This window comes from Phoxinus phoxinus (genome assembly GCF_949152265.1).
Source record: "Phoxinus phoxinus genome assembly, chromosome: 12".
Taxonomy (NCBI): domain Eukaryota; kingdom Metazoa; phylum Chordata; class Actinopteri; order Cypriniformes; family Leuciscidae; genus Phoxinus; species Phoxinus phoxinus.
In genome coordinates this window covers 26,362,066-26,381,713 of record NC_136887.1, presented here as the reverse complement: position 1 = coordinate 26,381,713, position 19,648 = coordinate 26,362,066, and the positions used below count along the sequence as shown (strand labels likewise).

Genomic DNA, 19,648 nt, shown 5'->3' with positions numbered 1-19,648 from the left:
AAATAGAACTTTTGTGTTATAAAAAAATAAGCCCAGCCCAGGTGGAAAAAAAAGTAATTTTTAAAAAATGTCCCCCCTGGCAGAACGAAATCTGGCTTCAGCCACATATTGCGCAATGCCTTGAAATGCCTGCATTACACAACATACTAGTTGAAAAGATAACTGGGCTTAATTACAAACAGTGGATGCTGAATAAAACATGTTCAAATCTTCAACATGTTCAATCTTTTTTTATCATGAATAATACGCTACATCTTCTGACTGATTTGATCAATTGTACGCATGCTCATCCCGCAGACATCTGCAATTATTCACACTGGAGTGAATTTGACACCCTTTGAATTGGTTTCACAAAGAAACGTTGCAATGGCTTTATTGTTGTCTACTGCCATCTATTGTTCAATGTCTGGAATTAATAGAGTAACTACTATTGAATAACAACACAGATGGCATTGTCTGAATCGTTTTTTTGTTTCATTGTCTTTTTTTCATTTTTTGTTCACATTACATAAATGCATCTGTTTGAAAAGAAAATATCATTAATATAAGTAGGGGGGAAAACAGTCTCATCACTTTTGGTGAGGTTCACAGTGTTGACACGTTCTTTGAATAGACTAGAAGACTAACAATTTCCAATCACCATGGATTTGTACAATCACAACAGGCTACATTTCACAACAACAGAAGCTTTTGTATGTCTGGTAGTCAAAGGCAACAGCAACTTGGTAGGAACATATTTTGAAGACTTTATACCACTCCGACACATCTCTTTATCAGCGGTTTAATGTTTGTGAATCGCTGGCATGAAGATGAAACATGAACATGTGAACTTGTACTGTGATTCAGCAGCCATTAGTAGCAGATGAACGAGACCACAGATCTTCAGATAAGAAACTCCCTCAATGATCACGAGTTTTGATGTGTGAACACGTTTAAATGCTGGGGATTCCCAACCATCTGACATCTGATGAAGTGCCATGGAGAATGAATTCAAAATGTAGTTAAATGACATTTGACCGAATTCTACCAGACATTACACAATGACCTGGATGTATAAACATTTTCACAGACAGAAACTTTGTCTAAGGCATTAAAGAAAGATGGTCTGTTTTCAATCCCATTATTCTTTTGTTTGAAAACCCAAACAGCCAGAGGCCACTAATGTAACATGAACACCAAGAGATTATCAACAGTCTGAATTGGCAGTATTTGCAGTTCTTAGTGGTAGATGGTGTCTCTTTTTAAGGCATTTCATGTAGTTTCTATGCAGTCACACGGAATATTATAGTGTGGTAAAATAAATGATGTCGGGTTGATCCTTTAAACATGATCTTTGTGGTGCTTGACGAACTAGCAGCAACACAAATAACAAACAGCATCGCCTCCATGTTGGACCTTTAAAGTCAGAAGAAAGATAAGGAAGCCAAACGACAAATAATATGACAGATTACTGTATCTGCAGTCACAGATGCGGACAAATTGAGTAATTTCACCCTGCAGCCACTAAGAAACTGATTTTTGCAACAGTTTTTTTTATAAACATCACAGATTATTCAACATCATATGATGATGAAATAGGGGGCAGTACTTTAAATTCAACCTTATCAGACAGAATTACAGAACATCATAATAGCACCTCATTTATAGGCCGTCTTTATGAACATCTGACCAATCTGACACAAGAATGGAGTGAAACGGATACATTCATGTTGCTATAGTGGATCATATTCTTAATCACATTCAATGGAACAAATTTGGAAAAGGAGCAAATAACAAACCTGATATTTTGAAGAATTCAACCAACTCCGCTGCCTAGTGACTACTAACCATTTAACACAGAGTTCAACAATAAAGCATGGAAGAATCCCACATAATTCACTGGGCAGGTGTGAACTCCCTGGAATGTATTGACAGGAAGAAATAAGGATTATATTCATCCAAAACCCCCGTTAACATCGTGTAAGTGCTGCAATCTCTGCGTGAGCTGATCCGGACTAACAGTAGGGCTCACTCCTCACCTTGATCCATGATTTGAGTGCTGAAAACATTGGATGCATGTCTCTTCTTTAGTCCCCCAGGCCATTCTGTGTGCCTTTAAGATAGAGATCATCCTGAGAGAGCTGCCCGTCATAGCTCTCCATGTATAAACTACCACTGCTGCTGCTCCCACTGCCCCCGTTGCCCAGGAAAGTGCCCACAGCCCGGCCCTGCCGCGCGTGCCCCACTGCATCACTGAACACTTTGTTTATCTGCTCCTCAGAGGGCATCCACCAGTCAGGATTAGAAGCACAGTGCATCCGGATAAACTCTGAGAGAGGGAGCGCCGTGGGACAGAGATGGATGAGGGAGATAGACAGAACATGTGAGATTTTAAATTTAAGTGTGAATAATTATCGCATTGATAATCTGATTCATATAAATGCCTCCCAAATACTAAAATAAAAAAAGTGCACGGGTGTGTTCACACTCGTAGTTCGGTTCTCTTGGTTCTTTTTGGTACGGACCAAAAAAAGTCCTGGTTCGCTTAGCATTCACATTGTCATTTTAAACACCAAACCTGAAGATACAAACAAAACAAAAAACCCTGCTTTCATGATGTAGGCTATTTTGTTTACAGAACGTACAGAATATAATGCTGTGATCTGATCTGGGCTAAATGCATATGATGGTATTTTTACCAGCTGAGAACTCACGAACATCTTATAAATGTGTAAAGCTGTCAAAACAGCGGCAGGAATTCCTCCACACAGAAAGGAGGGTCTGCTGAAAGAAGACGTGGTTCCAACTTCCGACTGTAACGGGCAACATCGTGACTATGACGGGAATAAACAGGTATGCTTGAGCTTTAAGGGTCACATCGTGTGACATCACATCCAGTTTTTGGTTCATTTAGATGTTTTTGGTCTGTGTTGTGATCATATATCAGTCAAACCCAGCCCAATCTCATGAAAGTGCGTATCTATACAACGAATGTTATTTCTCGTGCCATTTATACGCCAAAAATATTTTTTGCGTGTATGATACGCAGTTTTAGCGTGCATATGATACGCACTTTATGCCGTGTAATACGCACGCACTCCCCACCCCTAATCCTACCTTAGGGGTTTCAGTGCTTTGCATATGCACGCAGAAAACATTTTTGGCGTATAAATGGCACGAGAAATAACATTTGTGGTATAGATACACACTTTCATGAGATCGTGTTGCAAACCCCAACGAAGCACACCAATGTTCGGATGACAGCGTTTACACTTAATCAAATGAACCGCACTAACAGAGCAATCGCACCTGAGATCGTTTTGATCCAACCAAACCTGCCAAGTGTGAACACACTCTAAAAATACTTTTTTGCTCACTACCTCTGAGACAAGTGACCTTGACTGGGTTAAGAGGCCGTCTCTCCGGTCCCGTATCCCCTGTGTGTACCGAACGTTTCCTCTTCCCCAGACCGCACGAGTATTTCAGCTCATCTGTGGTGAACACAAACCGGATAAGGTAACGCAGGAGCCGCCGGCCATCTTTTTTTGAGGAGTTGACTGCCTCGTCCCACTGCTTATTGGTGATGAAGAGAGGATAGTTCCCCAGAAGCTGTTTACTGCCCTATTTAGAAAAGACAGAGATTATAAGATTATGGATTGCAGAGGGGAAAAAATTCTTTAATGCTGTCTTTAATCTTTAATGCGCTTTAATGCATCAACATTTAAACAGACACTGCACTAAATATTGTACCTAAAAAACAAGCAAATTCAAGATAAAGAATTGAAACTTTACTGGAATACTAAAAGATTCTGTTGCTTTTAGTTTTATGTAACAGTTGGTCAAAGTGATATTTTCATAACCCCAGATTAGACCTTAATTTGAATGACAGTTTCAGTTCATGTTCCATGGTAACAGTGTCTTTCATAAACTTGTGTCACAGTGGTTTTCTTGACTATTTTTACCTGACTATTTTAATTTTCTGTCAGGCTCACCTCGGTAAGCTGCTCTTCGGACTGGGGTTGCACAAATTGGTTGTAGTGCTGAAGAACAGTCTTAAAAAAGTCCAAGACATTCTGGCAAGGAGCTGTTGAAGACAAAACCAGCAAAAAATGTAAACAAAATTCATTTAAACTAACCAAGCTGAGCAGTTGCACATACGCCAAATACAATGAACTATTAAAGGTGCAATGTGTAATTGTTTTTAGTTAAAGTTTTGTACCTAATGAAATTAATAGTTCAACTATGAAATCAATGAATGCATAATACCGGTACTCACTTTGATACTATCCATGGCTTAGAAAAAGCTGGGGTTTCCCCCTTCATAGTGGCAAATATGAGAGTACATTCTTTTTGGACACTTTCAGTAGTGGAATAAATTAATCATAGGTCACAAATATATTGTGAAAGGGGTATTTTTACAATGGCATCCAAAACTGAAAACTTTTCCATTGCTAAAGCCAGGTATGTAAACAGCTAAGGACAAAAAAGGAAAATGCGTGTTCCTCCATTTAATATGACTAAAATAATAAAAATGTTTATTTATTATTGTTATTATTTAAATGATAAAAATTGTATATTTAAGAAAATATAGTTGCTAACTGTTGCAATTATACTATTGTAATGTAAAATGAAAAGGAAAAGATTTAATAATAATACTTGTATTTTACAGAACATTATTTATGACCGTCTTGATTTCTTTGCTTTCAAACGTTAAACTAAAAAGCTTTATTTTGGCAAAAAAGAAAAAAAAAGAAAAGCTGGGAGACAACAGATTTATTAACTATTCTCATTACAAATTTGTGTAATCAGGATCTACTGTGTCTCCAGCAAATGCAATAAATATTTATCGTATTATATTATGCACCTTTAAAAGTAGCTTAGGATAGTAGCAATAATTTAGTGAACATTTTTTACAAATATATATTATAAATGTAAAATCTTGTAGTTACTTCTGTATCTAATATCAGGACTGAAATAAAACTGAATTATCAAATAAAGTTTAATACCTGGTATGTTGTCCAGTTTGTGTCTCAGTTCCTCATTGTCCTGCTGTAGACTAAGAACTTCCTGTTCCAGCTCCATACAGCGTGGACAACAACTTTCCTCCTCCTCGTCTTCCTCGGGCAGTGTGGATGAAGGGTGTCCGTAGGACTCTGACGGTGCTGGTGAAGTCCAGCCACCCATGTTCTGCCTGGGGGACCCTGATGCTACCGCCTCAGCGTCCACTGCGCGACCCCGTTCACTGTCCGAAGACTGGGGTCCGGATAGAAGGTAGTTCTGAAGCGACTCTGTGAAAATCCGGAGGAAAGTGGAAGTCTGCTGCTGGTTCCAGTGGTTGCCCCGTTGGGTCTCCTCACCTGGGTTCTCCAGAGATGAGTCCTCCGACCTGGGCTTAGAAGCGAGCCTCTCTCCGGGAGACAGGCAGCTATCCTCCTGCTTTATGAGAGTGGAGATGGAAGAGGATGGAGGGGCCAGGGAAGGCTGGGGCTCAAGGAGCCGTCCGTTGCTGTTGAGGAGGCTGAGCACTCGGCTGCACTGCTGGGCAAAGGCATCCAATATGAGCCGGTTTTCTGAAGAGAGATCGAAATTACACATAAGTTGGCATCAGATTTCTTTTCACTTGCCATATTCAAAGAAATAGTGAATAAACTATAAATTAAACTATAGTGTATTTCAAAACATGCATAAAATCTGTTCAAGAAGAGCATAACTTTTATACAATGCTGACCACAGTTTTTTTTAGGCAAAATGTTAATATAATCAGCTAAGATTCTTCTTTGGTGCTCTTAGGAAGAAATACAATAATATTAATATGATAATATCCTTTTTATGCTACTTCCTCAATTTTTTTGTACTATGTTTTTTCCCACAACAAAGAGTTAACTAATCTATTAATTTACTAAGGCATTTCATATTTCAATTTAGCATCACCACAGCATGCTTGCACAGTATCTTTATGATCTATGATCTATTTAGTCTTTTTTGTTATGTCCTTCTTGTCCTCCATTTGCACTTTCCATCATTTTTATCTTTAAATCTGCAACTAGGCTCCGCATGCCTACAGATTTAGGAGATAAAGATAAGGACGCTGTGAATCTGCACACGCACGCACACACACACACACACACACACACACACACACACACACACACACAGTTCTAATAAACACTATTCATTTCTTCCAAATCCTCTAAATATGATGAGAAGAAGCAGAGATTAATAAAAGGAAAATGCTGACCAACCATCCGCATACAATTACTCTGTCTCCCCACAGCCTTGTGGCCGCGCCCAGATGCAGAATCTTAAGAGGATGATTATGAATTTGCCACCCTCACACAAAGACACAGGGCAGACAATTATCAGCTCATGCAGTCGCTGTGGCAGCCGTGTGACTGACGGGCTCCAGCCTCCGCCGCCGCCTGGATGTGTCTATCAGGCTTAAGCAGATGTGGCCATTTATTAACATGCGCAGCATCTCTGTTTACCCCCAGCAAGATGGATTTGATATCATTCTCTATCTTTCCCGCTCCCTCGTTCCCTTTTTTCCTTTCTCTACCCCTCTCCCTCCCTCTTTTTCTTCCTCTGTTATGCCATGCAGAGTGAGGCTCATGAAATTTCATTAAACACAACATGTGCCGCAGAGCCAAATTTATGAGCCACATTTGTTTTAATCACAATCCCTTTGGTGGAGCTTTTAAATGCAATTTGGATTATTGCACTGATCTCAGAGCTGTGTCCTTGGGTGTCTACGACTCCTTTTCCCCAGAGCTAGAAAGACGAAACCATTAGCATTGTCTGATTGGCCAAAAAATCCCCCATGTATTATTTTCGCAGTGGATATTCCATAACAATAAACCAAAAGGGCTTGGTATGAAATTAGAAAGCACTGTTTATACTATGAACTCTGATCTGGATTGGAAACACTGTGACTCCAACAAGTTCACTTAATATTTAGTGAACAGCCTGAAACCCTTTTATTGATGCCAAGGTGAATTTCACAATGCATATTAAACACTACATTAAGAGACAAAAAATGTTCACGGTTGATCTTAAACCTTTCCATTTGTAATTTAATAACTTGTGTGGAGATAAATAGATCAGCTGAATGATTGCACAGACTCTGAGGCACCCTGCTGTAAGATATAATGACAACTTCTCAATTTGTGAAGGCCTGAGGCTCTATAGAATGAAAACAATCTCTGGTAACAACAATCACATTAATTATTATTATTATTTTTACTGAAGTTGACAAGTTTGGGTAACTCAATTAAGTTGGTGAGAAAAACAAGACACTCTTCACAAATGTATGCAGGGAGAATCTTAATGCAGCATATAAAGAAATCTAACAGTACTTGATGAGACTTTCATGTTTATTATAGCTCATCTCAATGATCATGACTCATGAGACCAGTGTTTACATTTTATTGTAAAACTCAACAACTCTTCATACCAGTGCTCTATTTTTGAGATCAGGGATTACCCAAGCAGGTGTCAACCACTTGTGTTAGTGATATAAAGAATATAAAACAAGATTTTGTTACATATACAGAAGGCTCAGAATGTCATCTCAAAGTGTAGGCTATGACAGATACAGAATATGTTAGTGCAGGGGTATAATGAAATTGTTAAGCCACTGTTTTCAGTCGTGTATTGTTTTCACTGATGTGAAATTAAGCATGCCGACAATGCTAGAATAAGTCGCATAATTTGGGCGTGGGTCTCAAAATATCCATGTACTCGCGTGAGATGCGTTTAAAAATAATTGCCATTTGAAAGAAAATATAGGCTACACTTCCCTTTCCCATTCGGTTGTTCGAAGTTGCAGCTTCGTGATGAATTCATGGATAAAAGTTTCTTAGGCAAACTTGTTCACTTACCTGAGCTTATTCCATAGGTGCAGTCTGGAGACTGGTGGCTGAGCTCGGCGCGACCCGCCGGGTATCTGCCCGACCCCTGGCCAGCGACCCTCCTCTGGCAGCCGAATGATGCCGCGGCGCTCCCCGCTAATACCGCCGCGCTGGATGTCGCGCCTCTGCTGCTGCTGGGCCTGACTTCGCAGGGGAGACGGTGCTGCTGACTGCTGCTGATGGAGAGGCAGGCTTGAGGAAGCGGCGCCCGCTGTGAATACTGCTGATGATGACTGAGGTGATGAGGATGCTCTCCGAGCTGCGGGATGTCCACCATTGTGGGTCTGTCATATCTCGCCTTGCCCGCCGCGCGCTTGCTCTGAAAGGTCTTGAGGGAGCTGTACGGGCTCCTCTGTTGCTGTTGCCTGCAGATTTTGGGCGCAGAGAGACCTTCGTCTGCTGGTAGCATCTCCTCCTCCATCTCCCTCGGACTTGAGTGTCGTTCTGTCCCGGTCTGGTTAAATCAGTTATCCCAGTGTCTCGCCGCCTTGCTCTGTGTCTCAAACACTTCTAACTCTGTCTGAGATACTCAGAGGGTGGGTGACTTTACTGACAAGTCATTGCTCCAATCCCCTGGCGGTAACAGCACGCGCTGGCTTTATTCTACCAACAGGGGAATACCGGCGGCACCCGCGCGCGACTCGCCACTCGGCGTGAGTATGTGAGGCTCGCGCTCCCATCAGTGGAGCGTCAGAAGAGACAAGTGCAAGATGATATAAAGAGGTGTGCATGATCCCCTCCATGTTGTTTCGCTTAGCCATGTTGTCTATTAGGGGAGTGCTTTGTTTGTTTGTTGGTGTTGTTGTTGTTTTTAGGCTGAATTGACAGGGAAAAACAAAAAGAACTTTAGGACTATCAGAGCCAATTGGAAATACAAATTTAAATGCAATAAGCAATAGGCTAAACTTAATATTAAGCTCCGCATTTACAAGGTGTCAAAATAATGGGTAAATTAATAAATAAAAAACCAAACACATGTATTTAAATGTAATTGAATTTAAAGTAGGCTACATGTCCTGTTGTGAAATAAATAAAATAAAATGTTTTTTGTTTTTTCCAACTTGGAATTGCCCGAGATGCTTTTCAGAAGCGTGTAATTTCTCCAGTGCTGGGTGGAAGCACATGGGGAACAGAGTTTTCTAAATCTTTTTGAAAGTCGGAGTAGGCTTTCGAGCTGGTTTCTCTTAGTGTGCCGGAAGCGGTAAATGAAAAAGCGACTGCATGGGGCTGAGTAGCCAGAGCGCTTGAGCAGGAAGGGGAAAACTCTGTTAGTCCGTTGCACTTTTCAGTCTATGCGTTACTTGGCGACACCAAAAGATTGATACTTTGTTGGAAGAACTATTTTCGTTTGCAGCGGTATAATATTGGCCAATACATAGGCTACTAACTGGCCAGAATTAGTCTAAAACAGCCTACTCGATATTAATAGAGATGACGTGCTGTATCCTGATATTGGCTGCATGAACATCAAGCGAGTGTGAGAATGGAATCAATTATAGGCAACTTCGTCTGGTCTTTAAAGGTAGCCTATAGTTCACCCAAAAAATGTAATTCTGTAATCATTTACTTGCCCTCAAGTTGTTCCAAACCTGTATGAATTTTTCTTTCGCTGAACACAAAATATATTTTGAAGAATATGGGTAACCAACAAACATTTGATGGGCATATGACTTCCATATCCATAGTAAAAAAAAAAAAAAAAAAAAAAAAAACTATGGAAGTCAATAGGGCTCATCAACCGTTTGGTTACCGACATTCTTCAAAATATCTTCATTTTTGGATGTTTTAGGCCTAGGCTACTATACATTTGTGATAGTGTATCATAGGCCATATGTAGGCTATATATAGGCCTACGCAAGGCTATGTGTAAAAATTATGATGACAATTTAAGCCCATAGAGAGGCATGTACTGTAAAAAAAGAATATTTCCTTTCAGAAAATACAAAAGACAACAATGGCCAGAAGAGGGCGACAACATGACACTTATAAATTTAACAGCAAAACGTTATGATCACCGCTTTCCAAACGACTGAGCGAATAATAAACTATAATTCTGTGAATTCAAACATTAATAAATGAAAACCAAAAATATACTTACCAAAATTGAAACAATTCGATTTTTAATCTAAGCTAAAAATATCTTATAAGGAAATGAAAAAAAGAAACTGTTAAAAAAGTTAACCTGGCCAAAAAAAAAGAAAGAACATACCTTTCTATTAAAGATATTGGACAGAGAATACACCTGAATCAGGTCCAGATGAGAAACACTTCTGTCCCTCTTGCGCTCTCCGGGCAACAGGACGCAGAGACCATGCGCGCGTCCGGCCAGCCAACTGCGTGCGCGTCACAGAAACGGAGCGGGTGCGAGTCTAAAACAAACTTACGAGAGCAGCACATTTGAAAAGTCGCTTCAGAGCAGGCGCGCGCGTCTCTGAGCAGTCACAACTTCTCGGGGAAGAACTGCTAGACAGGAAAGTGTTTTTACCAGTCATTGATAAATAACGTAGGCTATAGGTGACAGTTCATTGTTTTACATCCACATGGATATCAAAAGTTGGCCTATTCGATGAGAAGTTAACGAGACTAAAATGTCAGTAAACAGCGGGAGCGGATAAAATGCGGATAGAATCATGGCATTTCTGGAAGTGATAGCCTATTTTAAAACAATCTAAGACCGGAGCTGGATGATTCCCAATATTAGATTTGGACAACAATCCTTGGATTTAATGCCAGTGACTGATTTAAATCTTATGAGCCGATGGAGTATTTTCCCAAATCATTGCTAGTTCGTTTAAAGCTCGCTTAACCCAAAACGTCAGTTTATCGGGCGCGCTCTGTTTGAGAGGAACTGGCCAATTAAAGCGCATCTTGCCGGTATGGTGCGCCTGCTGGATTGCCTAGTCTTGGGGTATTTGACATGGAATCTGCGGATATCTGATGCCCGGGGAGAGTACTGTCACGGCTGGCTAGACAGCAGTGGGAATTACCATGAGGGCTTTCAGTGTCCGGAGGACTTTGACACGGCGGACGCGACGGTGTGCTGCGGGAGCTGCTCGCTGCGCTACTGCTGCGCGGCCCCGGACGCGCGTCTCGATCAGGGAACCTGCACGAACGACAGAGAAGTGGAGAACGACACGCAATATGCTGCCCGTAAGGCCCAGCTAAACTCATAAATAAATAGCTGTAAAATTAACCACAGTTTTAATAAAAAAGATTCGTCATTAGGCTATGATCCAGACTACTAAACTGAACAAACAGTCTAGTATTAAGTTTCTCTTGAGAAATGTTAACCTATTCCTGCAAAGAGTAGGCTACTGAAAGTAGGTTTATCCTCTAACTATTAACTTTTTAAAAACAAATTTGTAAAACAAAACGTTTTTTTTCTAATGATAAATTCTAATGGGCTACTTTTCTAGTTTGGAACAGGGATATAAAATGAATCCGTAATGACATCTGGTTGAATTATTTATAATAGTTTATTTGTTGCCAGAGAAATCATCACATTACAGAATGTCATAACAGGATTTGTGATATTTTTGGTCTTAAGAATGAATAGTGGATTACACAATGTTTTACTCAGATAAAATACTAACCGCCATAAAGGGATTTCATATGCCAGCACTTGCTATAATGTCTGACAGACTTATTTGAGCAGAGCAGAGGTTAACCTGACACACATGCACTCTCTTCACAGCCACTGCATGGAGAAACATTTCTCATCATTGTATTTTGTTTCAATAAGTTGTCATTTTTACTCAGTTTTAGAAGTTGCAAGATTTTCTTGATTTCTTACTTATCAAATCAATTCAAGTGGTTGAAAAGTGCAAGCACAGCAGGGTGAGACTTAGGCACGTCTATGATTTTTATAAAAAATGTATAAGACAGCAATTAAACTTACGTTTATTTAGTTGGCTGAAATATTTGCAGTGTTTTAAGAAGAAAAACATTCCAACTACACATCTAATCACATTCATGAACTAACTAAATATTGTTTCATCAAATCATTATATTTTGATAAAGGCTTCATAAATGATTTAGATCTTTTAGACCTGTCAACTGTATGACCTAATGATCACCATTCCTAATTTTACATAATATTGCCCATACTGATCTCAGTTTCATGTGCAAGTATGAAGAAACAATGTTTATGTTGGTGAGAGTCCTGCAGCCCAGCTGTCTTAATATGATTAAACATTCAGTTTACACAGACTTTAACTGGGTACACAAACTACATTTTTGTGGGTTTTAAAGCCATAACCTCAAGCAAGCAGTGGGAACATGTGCTTTGAATATTTATTTGCCAATTTAGATATTGAAAAGATAGTAAATGTGAATAGATAGAAAATATTAAGCTGTAAAAAGATTCCCTTTACATAAATAATATGTTTGATCTTGATTTAGCTCAACATTGGTCATTACTTTGCAATTATTATCGGTGCTTTAAGTAATATTCACTATTAAATACATATTTCATTAAACAAGCAACGGATGAAATTAAGCAACAACTATCACACGTTCAATAAAAATGAATTTTAAAATAACATTTGTGATGACAATTAACTAAGTAAAGTCAAATCGATTTCTATGGTGTTGTATACTTAGTATTATATTTAGTATAATGTTGATTCAATTCAGTTCAAAAACAGTGACAACATTGTGGTGTTAACCAATTATGTATAATAAATTCGATCCCGCTATATATGTCGTCATTATTCAAGTTTTGTCAGTGCAGTGAAGTTGTTCATTTGACTGAATATTAAGTGTCCTTTAAACCCGTGCCGTTTCTCTCCTCCAGAGCCCATCTACGTGCCCTTTCTGATGGTGGGCTCCATCTTCGTGGCGTTTGTAGTGGTGGGCTCTCTGGTGGCCGTGTACTGCTGCACCTGCCTGCGACCCAAGCAACCCACCCAGCAGCCGATCCGCTTCTCGCTGCGCAGTCAGGGCGAAACCATCCCCATGATCTTCACCACGGCTCCTCCCAGCCTGCGCACGCCGTCCCGCCAGTCCAGCACGGCCACCACCAGCTCCAGCTCAGCGGGAGGAGGGAGTTCAGTCCGTCGCTTCTCCCTGGGCCGGGCCGACACGCTGGGGCAGTGTTCGCAACAGCAGCTCCTGATGGTCTCGTCCTCCTCAGCGTCCACCCCCGTGTCCGTGACCCCGACGCAGCCCTTATTGCCTCCTCCACCTTACACCTCCCAGCAGGGCCTACAGGCCAGTAACTCTCTCCAGCACACACACGCTCACAGCCAGTTACAGCTGCACCACCAGACCCTGCAAAGCTCCGGGTTCCTCCTGCCACAACAATACTTTTTTCCGCTCCCGCAGGAACCGTTCTCTGGGAACAAGGGCTTCGCGGACTTCAGCCAGAGCTGACCTGGGCTTCTCAGCTGCTCGAAAAGGAGACGAACACCAAAGAGCCGGTAATTCACAATGCCCTGTTGTAGACTCGTATTACAGGGGCTCCCGCACAAGGAAACAGGCACTAATGCGTCTTTCAGCAAGCTTGACTGGCACTTGTGAGACCGCAGCTGGAATTTGAGAGCCGTGTGGAGCGCTTAAGCTGCTGAGATAGTGGACTATCAATCTGACAGACACTCAAGTGCTGGACACAACACACCAGAACATGGACGCCTACTTCAAAGCACCTATATCTACAACCGATCATATCTTGTATGCACTTCCAGTCTGCTTCTATGATAAAAGACGTCTTATTTTTGGAAAAAACAAACAAAAAAACTCCACTGAACATTTAGCCTTTGTATTTGAGGTCCTTTTATATAATTACACATTAAGGAAGAACGACAGATTAGAAGATATTTTTCTTGACAATCTCAGTCCCATTTTAGGGGTCGTGCACACGTAGTGCCATGTATGAATGAGGGTTTTATAGAAATGGTATTAGATTAAAGGTTTAATTACCAGACTGAGACAAAGATTGTTCATAATGTTTAAAACAGGCATTCATCATGAGTTACTCTCGCTAATAATACATAGACTATCGGTCACATTGGAAACACGTGTTAACGTCACATGAATGCACAGCTACATTTGGGAAAACTTCTGTTTTTAATGTTTGGAGAGCGTTCATTCTTAAATTTGGTGTAATTTGTAGCAATCTGAAAGCCATTATTGGCTCAGATTCAGATGGCAACACAGTTTGTATTATGTTATTTTTGATACGAGATGTTTTTTTTTGTAAATGATCAGGTGCATCTAAATGTACAGTCCAGCTGGAAACACATCATGTGACGATACGGCCTTCAACGAAGTATTACGGTCTCTAACCAACAGTGTTTTTGAGCTAAATTAAACCTTTTTATCTTTCACCTGTGTTTAGTTGGTTTCCCAACAGTAATGCATTAGATTTAAAGGGAATAAGGATAGTTCACCCAAAAATAAATTCTGTAATCATTTACTCGCCTCCTTAAGTTGTTCCAAATCTGTATGAATTTCTTTCTTCTGTTGAACACAAAAGAAGATATTTTGATGAATGTTGGTAACCAAACAGTTGATAGGCCCCATTGACTTCCATAGTATTTTTTTCCATACTATGGGAGTCAATGGGGGCCTTGTACCTGTTTGGTTGCCCATATTCTTCAAAATATCTTCTTTTGTGTTCAACAGAAGAAAAAAAATTCATACAGGTTTGAAACAACTTGAGGGTTAATAAGTGACTTTTTGGGTGAACTATCCCTTTAAGAATGAAAGAGCATTCTATAATTCAGGACACATTCAAGAAACTGTATGACATCACTCACATAAGAGGTTCCATTTTAGAATATGTGACATTCCAGAAAACTATTACCAAAGATGGGGAAACTTGTTTTAATCCATGGGCTGATTCTTTCTAGGGACATAGCAGTGGTTACATTTACATAAAGCGTGGCCAACATAAATATACGCCTGTTATTAAAATATGTAATAGATAACAACTCTATTAATGTCACTGACCAACAGAACATTTCATTTATTTGATGTATTTCCGCCTTGTCCTGTTTAGATTGATATCGCATCCTGTTTAATGCCACACACGATGACCAGATTCAGCGTAATTTCTCTGTCCTCACTGAAAGCAAAATTCTGTGCATTGCATGAGACACCGAAAATGCTTGATTTTTAATATACATAACACTGTTCAAACGTTTGGGGTCAGTAAGATTAAAAATAAAAATAAATAAAAGTTAATACTTTTATTCAGCAAGGATGCATTCAATTTATATTAAAGACATTTTTAATATTACAAAAGATTTCAAATAAATGACATTCTTTTTTACGCTGGAAATGTTTCTTGAGCAGCAAATCAGCATATTAGAATGATTTCTAAGGGATCATGTGACACTGAAGACTGGAGTAATGATGCTGGAAATTTAGCTTTGCCATCAAAGGTCTAAATTATATTTTAAAATAAACATATCATTGCTGTTTTTTTTTACAGCATTTTTGATCAAATAAATACAGCCTTGGTGAGCATCAGACACTTATTTAAAATCTTTCTGACCCTAAACCTGTGAACAGTAGTAAAACATATTTTGCACTAAAGATATTTTCTGAACATAAACATTTGTTGAATACATTGGGTGTTCATGGGAAATGCTGAGCCGGAATTTTCTCATGATTAAACAGTATAAACAGATTTTGCTTGCTGTAAACAAGACATCAAGGTCAATTTTAATGTCCTAACTGCCCTTTCAAGAGGACGGGTACAGCAGTGTGCGCGTGTTCAGAAGAAGAGCGTATTAACAAGTGCAGATGGTGAAACATCTCAAAGGTGTTTTAAAAGACGACATGAAAGCCAATGCACAGTATCGCTGTTTACTCACTATTTAAGGCAGAAACACTATAGCGGCCAGAAGCAGAGATTTATGATTGTAGGGAAGTGTTTGCTAAAGTTGTGCAAAAGAAAGTTAGAAATGCATTGGTCTAGACAGGAAATAAGCTCTTGGAAGTTTACAGTACGGAAACAAAACAGATTATTGCCAAATCATGACACTGTGTTCAATGAATCCCCAATGGAGGGCCATGCGATCTGTACTGCTAATACTCCATATACATACAACTATGATCAGTGATTCTCCTGATGCCTGCTACAATACTGTTCCAGTACTCATATATCTAGCCTTGAGGATTCTTCAGGACATAATTAACAGAATCCGGTGATGCAAAAAAATAAATAAAAAATCAATCACGAGAGAAGAGCTTCAGTTGTAAAGTTTATTTCAGTAGTCCTTCATGGCAGTTAAAAGACAAAACACTTAAAAGTTTGCAGTTCCAACATGCTAAACAATCATTTAACAAAAAGACAAAAGAAAGATCCAAAGGAAAATAAAGAAAACACCCAATAGAGAGTTCGAAAACCATATCAAAGTGCATTTTCATTCTTTAAAGTGACCAACACTAGAGAGATTCAGCGTACAATTAACATTTAGGCTAAACCAAGAACGACTTTTCCATTCATGCAATCAGTCACTTTGACAGACGGGATTTTCGAAAGCAACAGTCCAAGCCTTTAACCAATGTCACATCATATTTCTAGTGTTCGAGTCGGATGATGACCCACAGAAAAAGCACAGCTTAAGGAACCAAATGCACAGAGCCATTGATGTATTGTCGAGTTAAATAAAAGACGTTTCGGCTTGAAGAAGAAGAAGAGTTACACAGATCTGAAACTAAATTAAGAACATGTACAGTACATCCATTCAGATAAATAATACTGCAACTGATATGAACTACAATAGAATATTCATCACATAAAAGATAAAAGAGTGCATTGTGCAACATCTCCGGTCAAGCTTTAGCAGAGCTTCATACAAACCGAGACATACAGACACGTGACGCACACATGCGCTCACACACTTACACCAGCACACACACACCCACACCCACACACACACCTGCTGATGTACAGGGCCATGCAATGGCATACAGCTCACCGTTAGTATACCTGGAGTCGTGCAGACGGACGAAAACAAGCAGCGCCACACGACCGGACACAGAGGACATCTCACACACATCCTCATTCGAGTCTCCCTGGAGGACTATTGTAATACAGTTAAACAGACATGCATACCGACGGGACCACGAACTCTCACGCAGTCACGCACGCATCCGTAACGTAGCTCACATGCACATGCAGACGACACACGTTGCGCAGACGCACTATACAAAACGTGCTCTCCCACAGGGAGAAGAAAACCAACGCACAAACTCCACCATCAAATAAAGAAGCGTTAAGACAGTTGAAGTCACAGGCGACGTAAGCTCATGAACCACGACCAGTTTCTGAAGGGGAACCACAAAAAAGAGGGACGACGGTTTCATTACAAAGCAGATCAGTCCAAAAAGTCACACTTAGTCCAATATAAAAATACAAATTCACAAAATAACTATAGAGACAAAGTTGGATCGATACTGTGTGGGTCTGGCGAAATCCTCCGTTCCTCTATGCTAATGGCACTTATGCTTGAGGGATTATCACTCTGTTCTGAGTCAAATAAACATTATGGTGAACATCTGATCGTCTAAAAGAGATTCACAGGAAGAGCTGGACGCATAAGCGGGGCCGAGGTTCATTGCGCTCGTGTAGCAGCCTGATACATCAGTATTTTGGTCTAACGTGCAAGCGTGCTATAACGCTGCCTAGATAGAGTCTGAAATATTATCTCACTGGGGGGGAAAAAAGTTCCTGTTAGGCACCTTTGTGATCATTGCAGCCGTGTAAGATGTGGAATGCAGAAACGTGTTCAAGAAAGCCATTGAAACGTTGCTAAATTGTAAAGTAAAAATGGCAGATACGTGCAAGCTAAAAAGATCTGAAGAATCAGGCACGATAAACAGATCAAAACAAAGCGACAATCTAAATCAAATCAAAAACTAAAAATACACCCAGTACTTGGCTGAAGGCAACAACACATGTAAGGCCTTGATGCATGAATCTAAAAATAAATAAATAATAAAAAACAGTTTCCAAATTAGTGCAGAAAGCATTTGAGGAGTGTAAAAACAACCGGTTAACACCTAATTATTATTTCTAATTACATATTGTTTTAAAAACAGGGACTGCATTCATTACATTTCCAGTGATCTATGTCTTTTTTGTTGTTGTTGATGCAAATAAAATACCGAAACATTAAAAAACAAAAGGGAGTGTTTAATGTGCCATTAATGATTAGGAAGTCACAGTCGAAGACCATTACCACAAACGGTTTTATCACCACCCTCATCAACACCACATTTTTGGCTGTAACACTCATAGGAGAGAGGAGAGTCAATTTTTGATGCTGTTCTCCTCTGTTTGACAGATCAGAAACCATACTGACTGCAGGCTGGGCAAAAATATGCTAGCACAGTGCTAGTGTGTGCTGTTGAACATACAACTACAGCACAACAGAACTGGATTTTTTTTCCCGTCTCTCTTTCTCATACCGCTTCATTTTTCCTATCCGTTGTTGCCCAGGGTGCCCTAGGCTGGCCAAAGTTAAACTGACAGGCTTCCGCTCTCTGTCAGCCTTTAAAAAGTTGAGTGACCGCTGAGAGGGGGCGGGGTCCAGCGAGCCGGATCTCACCACTCATTGGTCCGCTGCTTGGTGGTGTCGTAGGCTCTGATGACCTCAGACTGGGAGAGCACTCCGTTCTCATCCTGTGAGAATGCGTAGCCGTCTGTAAACAGGACCCAGAAAACATGCATCAGATAAATACACTCAACTAAACATTCTGCTGGCAATCTTAGGGGACAAGTGATACAAAATAAATCATAAAAACATTAAGCAACAAAAACATGAGATGAGAAAAAAAATCTAATTTTGTGTTTCTTTAGCACAAGCCTTCTCTTAAATCATAACCACAACACCAAGGTGTGCTCTAAAAAAATAAAGACAATATTTCTTATATTACAACTAAATAAATGACTACTCACGGTCATATTTCGATGAAGAAAATAAGGTAAATGTGTGCAGAAAAGCACAAAAATAGTTCCAACAGTATTTTAAGTGTCTCCTTATCTATATCTCCTTAAATAAATAATGTAAGGTCTCTAGATATCTAAATAATATTATCATCAATTATACTTTAGTTTTAAGTACTATGCAATGATATTAAATATTATTAAATAATTTTTGATTGTTAATATGATTTATAAATAAATATATGGCTAAAGGCTCTGACCAATATAAATCGTTTTTGCTCAGCAAGAAATAAAAACGTTAACTCTTTATTTTGATAATCCCTTTTGAACATTCTGTAGACTAGAAGTCACTTTGCAACTACATGTCAACAAGCTCTGATTAGAGTATTAGTAGACTGTCTGCTTAATATCTGCTAACTCTTTATTGAGATGGTCCTCCAACAGACATCATACTGGCTAAAAGTAACTATTCAACTACATGTCAACTTATTCTAACCCTAAAGGTCCTTGCACACTGAGTCCGAAACTTTCGTATTTGTTTTTTCCATATTAGTCAACCTGATCCGAATTTTTTTATGAGGGATTAAAATTTCGGAGTAAACGCGATTGACAAAACGTGAGGTTGTATTAATTTTTTAACGTGCAAAAATTCCGGACGAGAATTTCGGACTGTGCAAGGACCTTAACAGTCTACTAATACTCTATTAACACTTATTAAAGTTAGTAGACATGTAGGTGCAACGTTACTAATAGTCAACAGAATGTGTTAAAGGAACCATCAAAATAAAGGGAAACCAAGGAAATAGAAGGAACATTGTCTGTAAACTCATAAAAGAGAATTCAAGGGCTGTGTGGATTATTC

The 19,648-nt window shown here is 39.6% G+C and overlaps 3 protein-coding genes across 6 annotated transcripts in view; 1 reads left to right on the top strand and 2 right to left on the bottom strand.

The window, feature by feature from the left end:
* Positions 1-413: 413 nt before the first annotated feature.
* Positions 414-8,741, bottom strand: bend4 (BEN domain containing 4). 3 transcript variants are annotated; one of them, XR_013799751.1, is made up of 6 exons: positions 7,857-8,741; positions 4,986-5,549; positions 3,972-4,063; positions 3,360-3,600; positions 1,779-2,308; positions 414-964 (listed from the first exon to the last, which is right to left on the bottom strand). XR_013799751.1 is itself a non-coding variant. In XM_079630677.1 (6 exons), exons 1-5 carry the CDS (start codon positions 8,305-8,307, stop codon positions 2,067-2,069), a joined length of 1,590 nt encoding a protein of 529 aa, XP_079486803.1. In that variant the 5' UTR covers positions 8,308-8,741; the 3' UTR covers positions 414-1,897; positions 2,019-2,066. The 3 variants fall into 3 exon arrangements, 2 of the variants coding, with proteins under 2 accessions (XP_079486803.1, XP_079486802.1); XM_079630677.1 differs by having other exon boundaries at positions 414-1,897; positions 2,019-2,308; XM_079630676.1 differs by having other exon boundaries at positions 414-2,308.
* A 1,477-nt stretch (positions 8,742-10,218) lies between these two features.
* Positions 10,219-16,046, top strand: shisa3 (shisa family member 3). Its single transcript, XM_079630675.1, has 2 exons — positions 10,219-11,036; positions 12,682-16,046. The coding sequence occupies exons 1-2, from the start codon at positions 10,763-10,765 to the stop codon at positions 13,257-13,259; spliced, it is 852 nt and encodes a 283-aa protein (XP_079486801.1). The 5' UTR covers positions 10,219-10,762; the 3' UTR covers positions 13,260-16,046.
* A 33-nt stretch (positions 16,047-16,079) lies between these two features.
* atp8a1 (ATPase phospholipid transporting 8A1) overlaps positions 16,080-19,648 on the bottom strand; it is a 117,642-nt gene continuing 114,073 nt past the window's right edge. For both annotated transcript variants that reach the window (XM_079630671.1, XM_079630672.1), the window contains one exon: positions 16,080-18,542. In XM_079630671.1, coding sequence (XP_079486797.1) covers positions 18,445-18,542 — 98 coding nt within the window. In that variant the 3' untranslated portion in view covers positions 16,080-18,444. The remainder of the gene's footprint in view (positions 18,543-19,648) is intronic.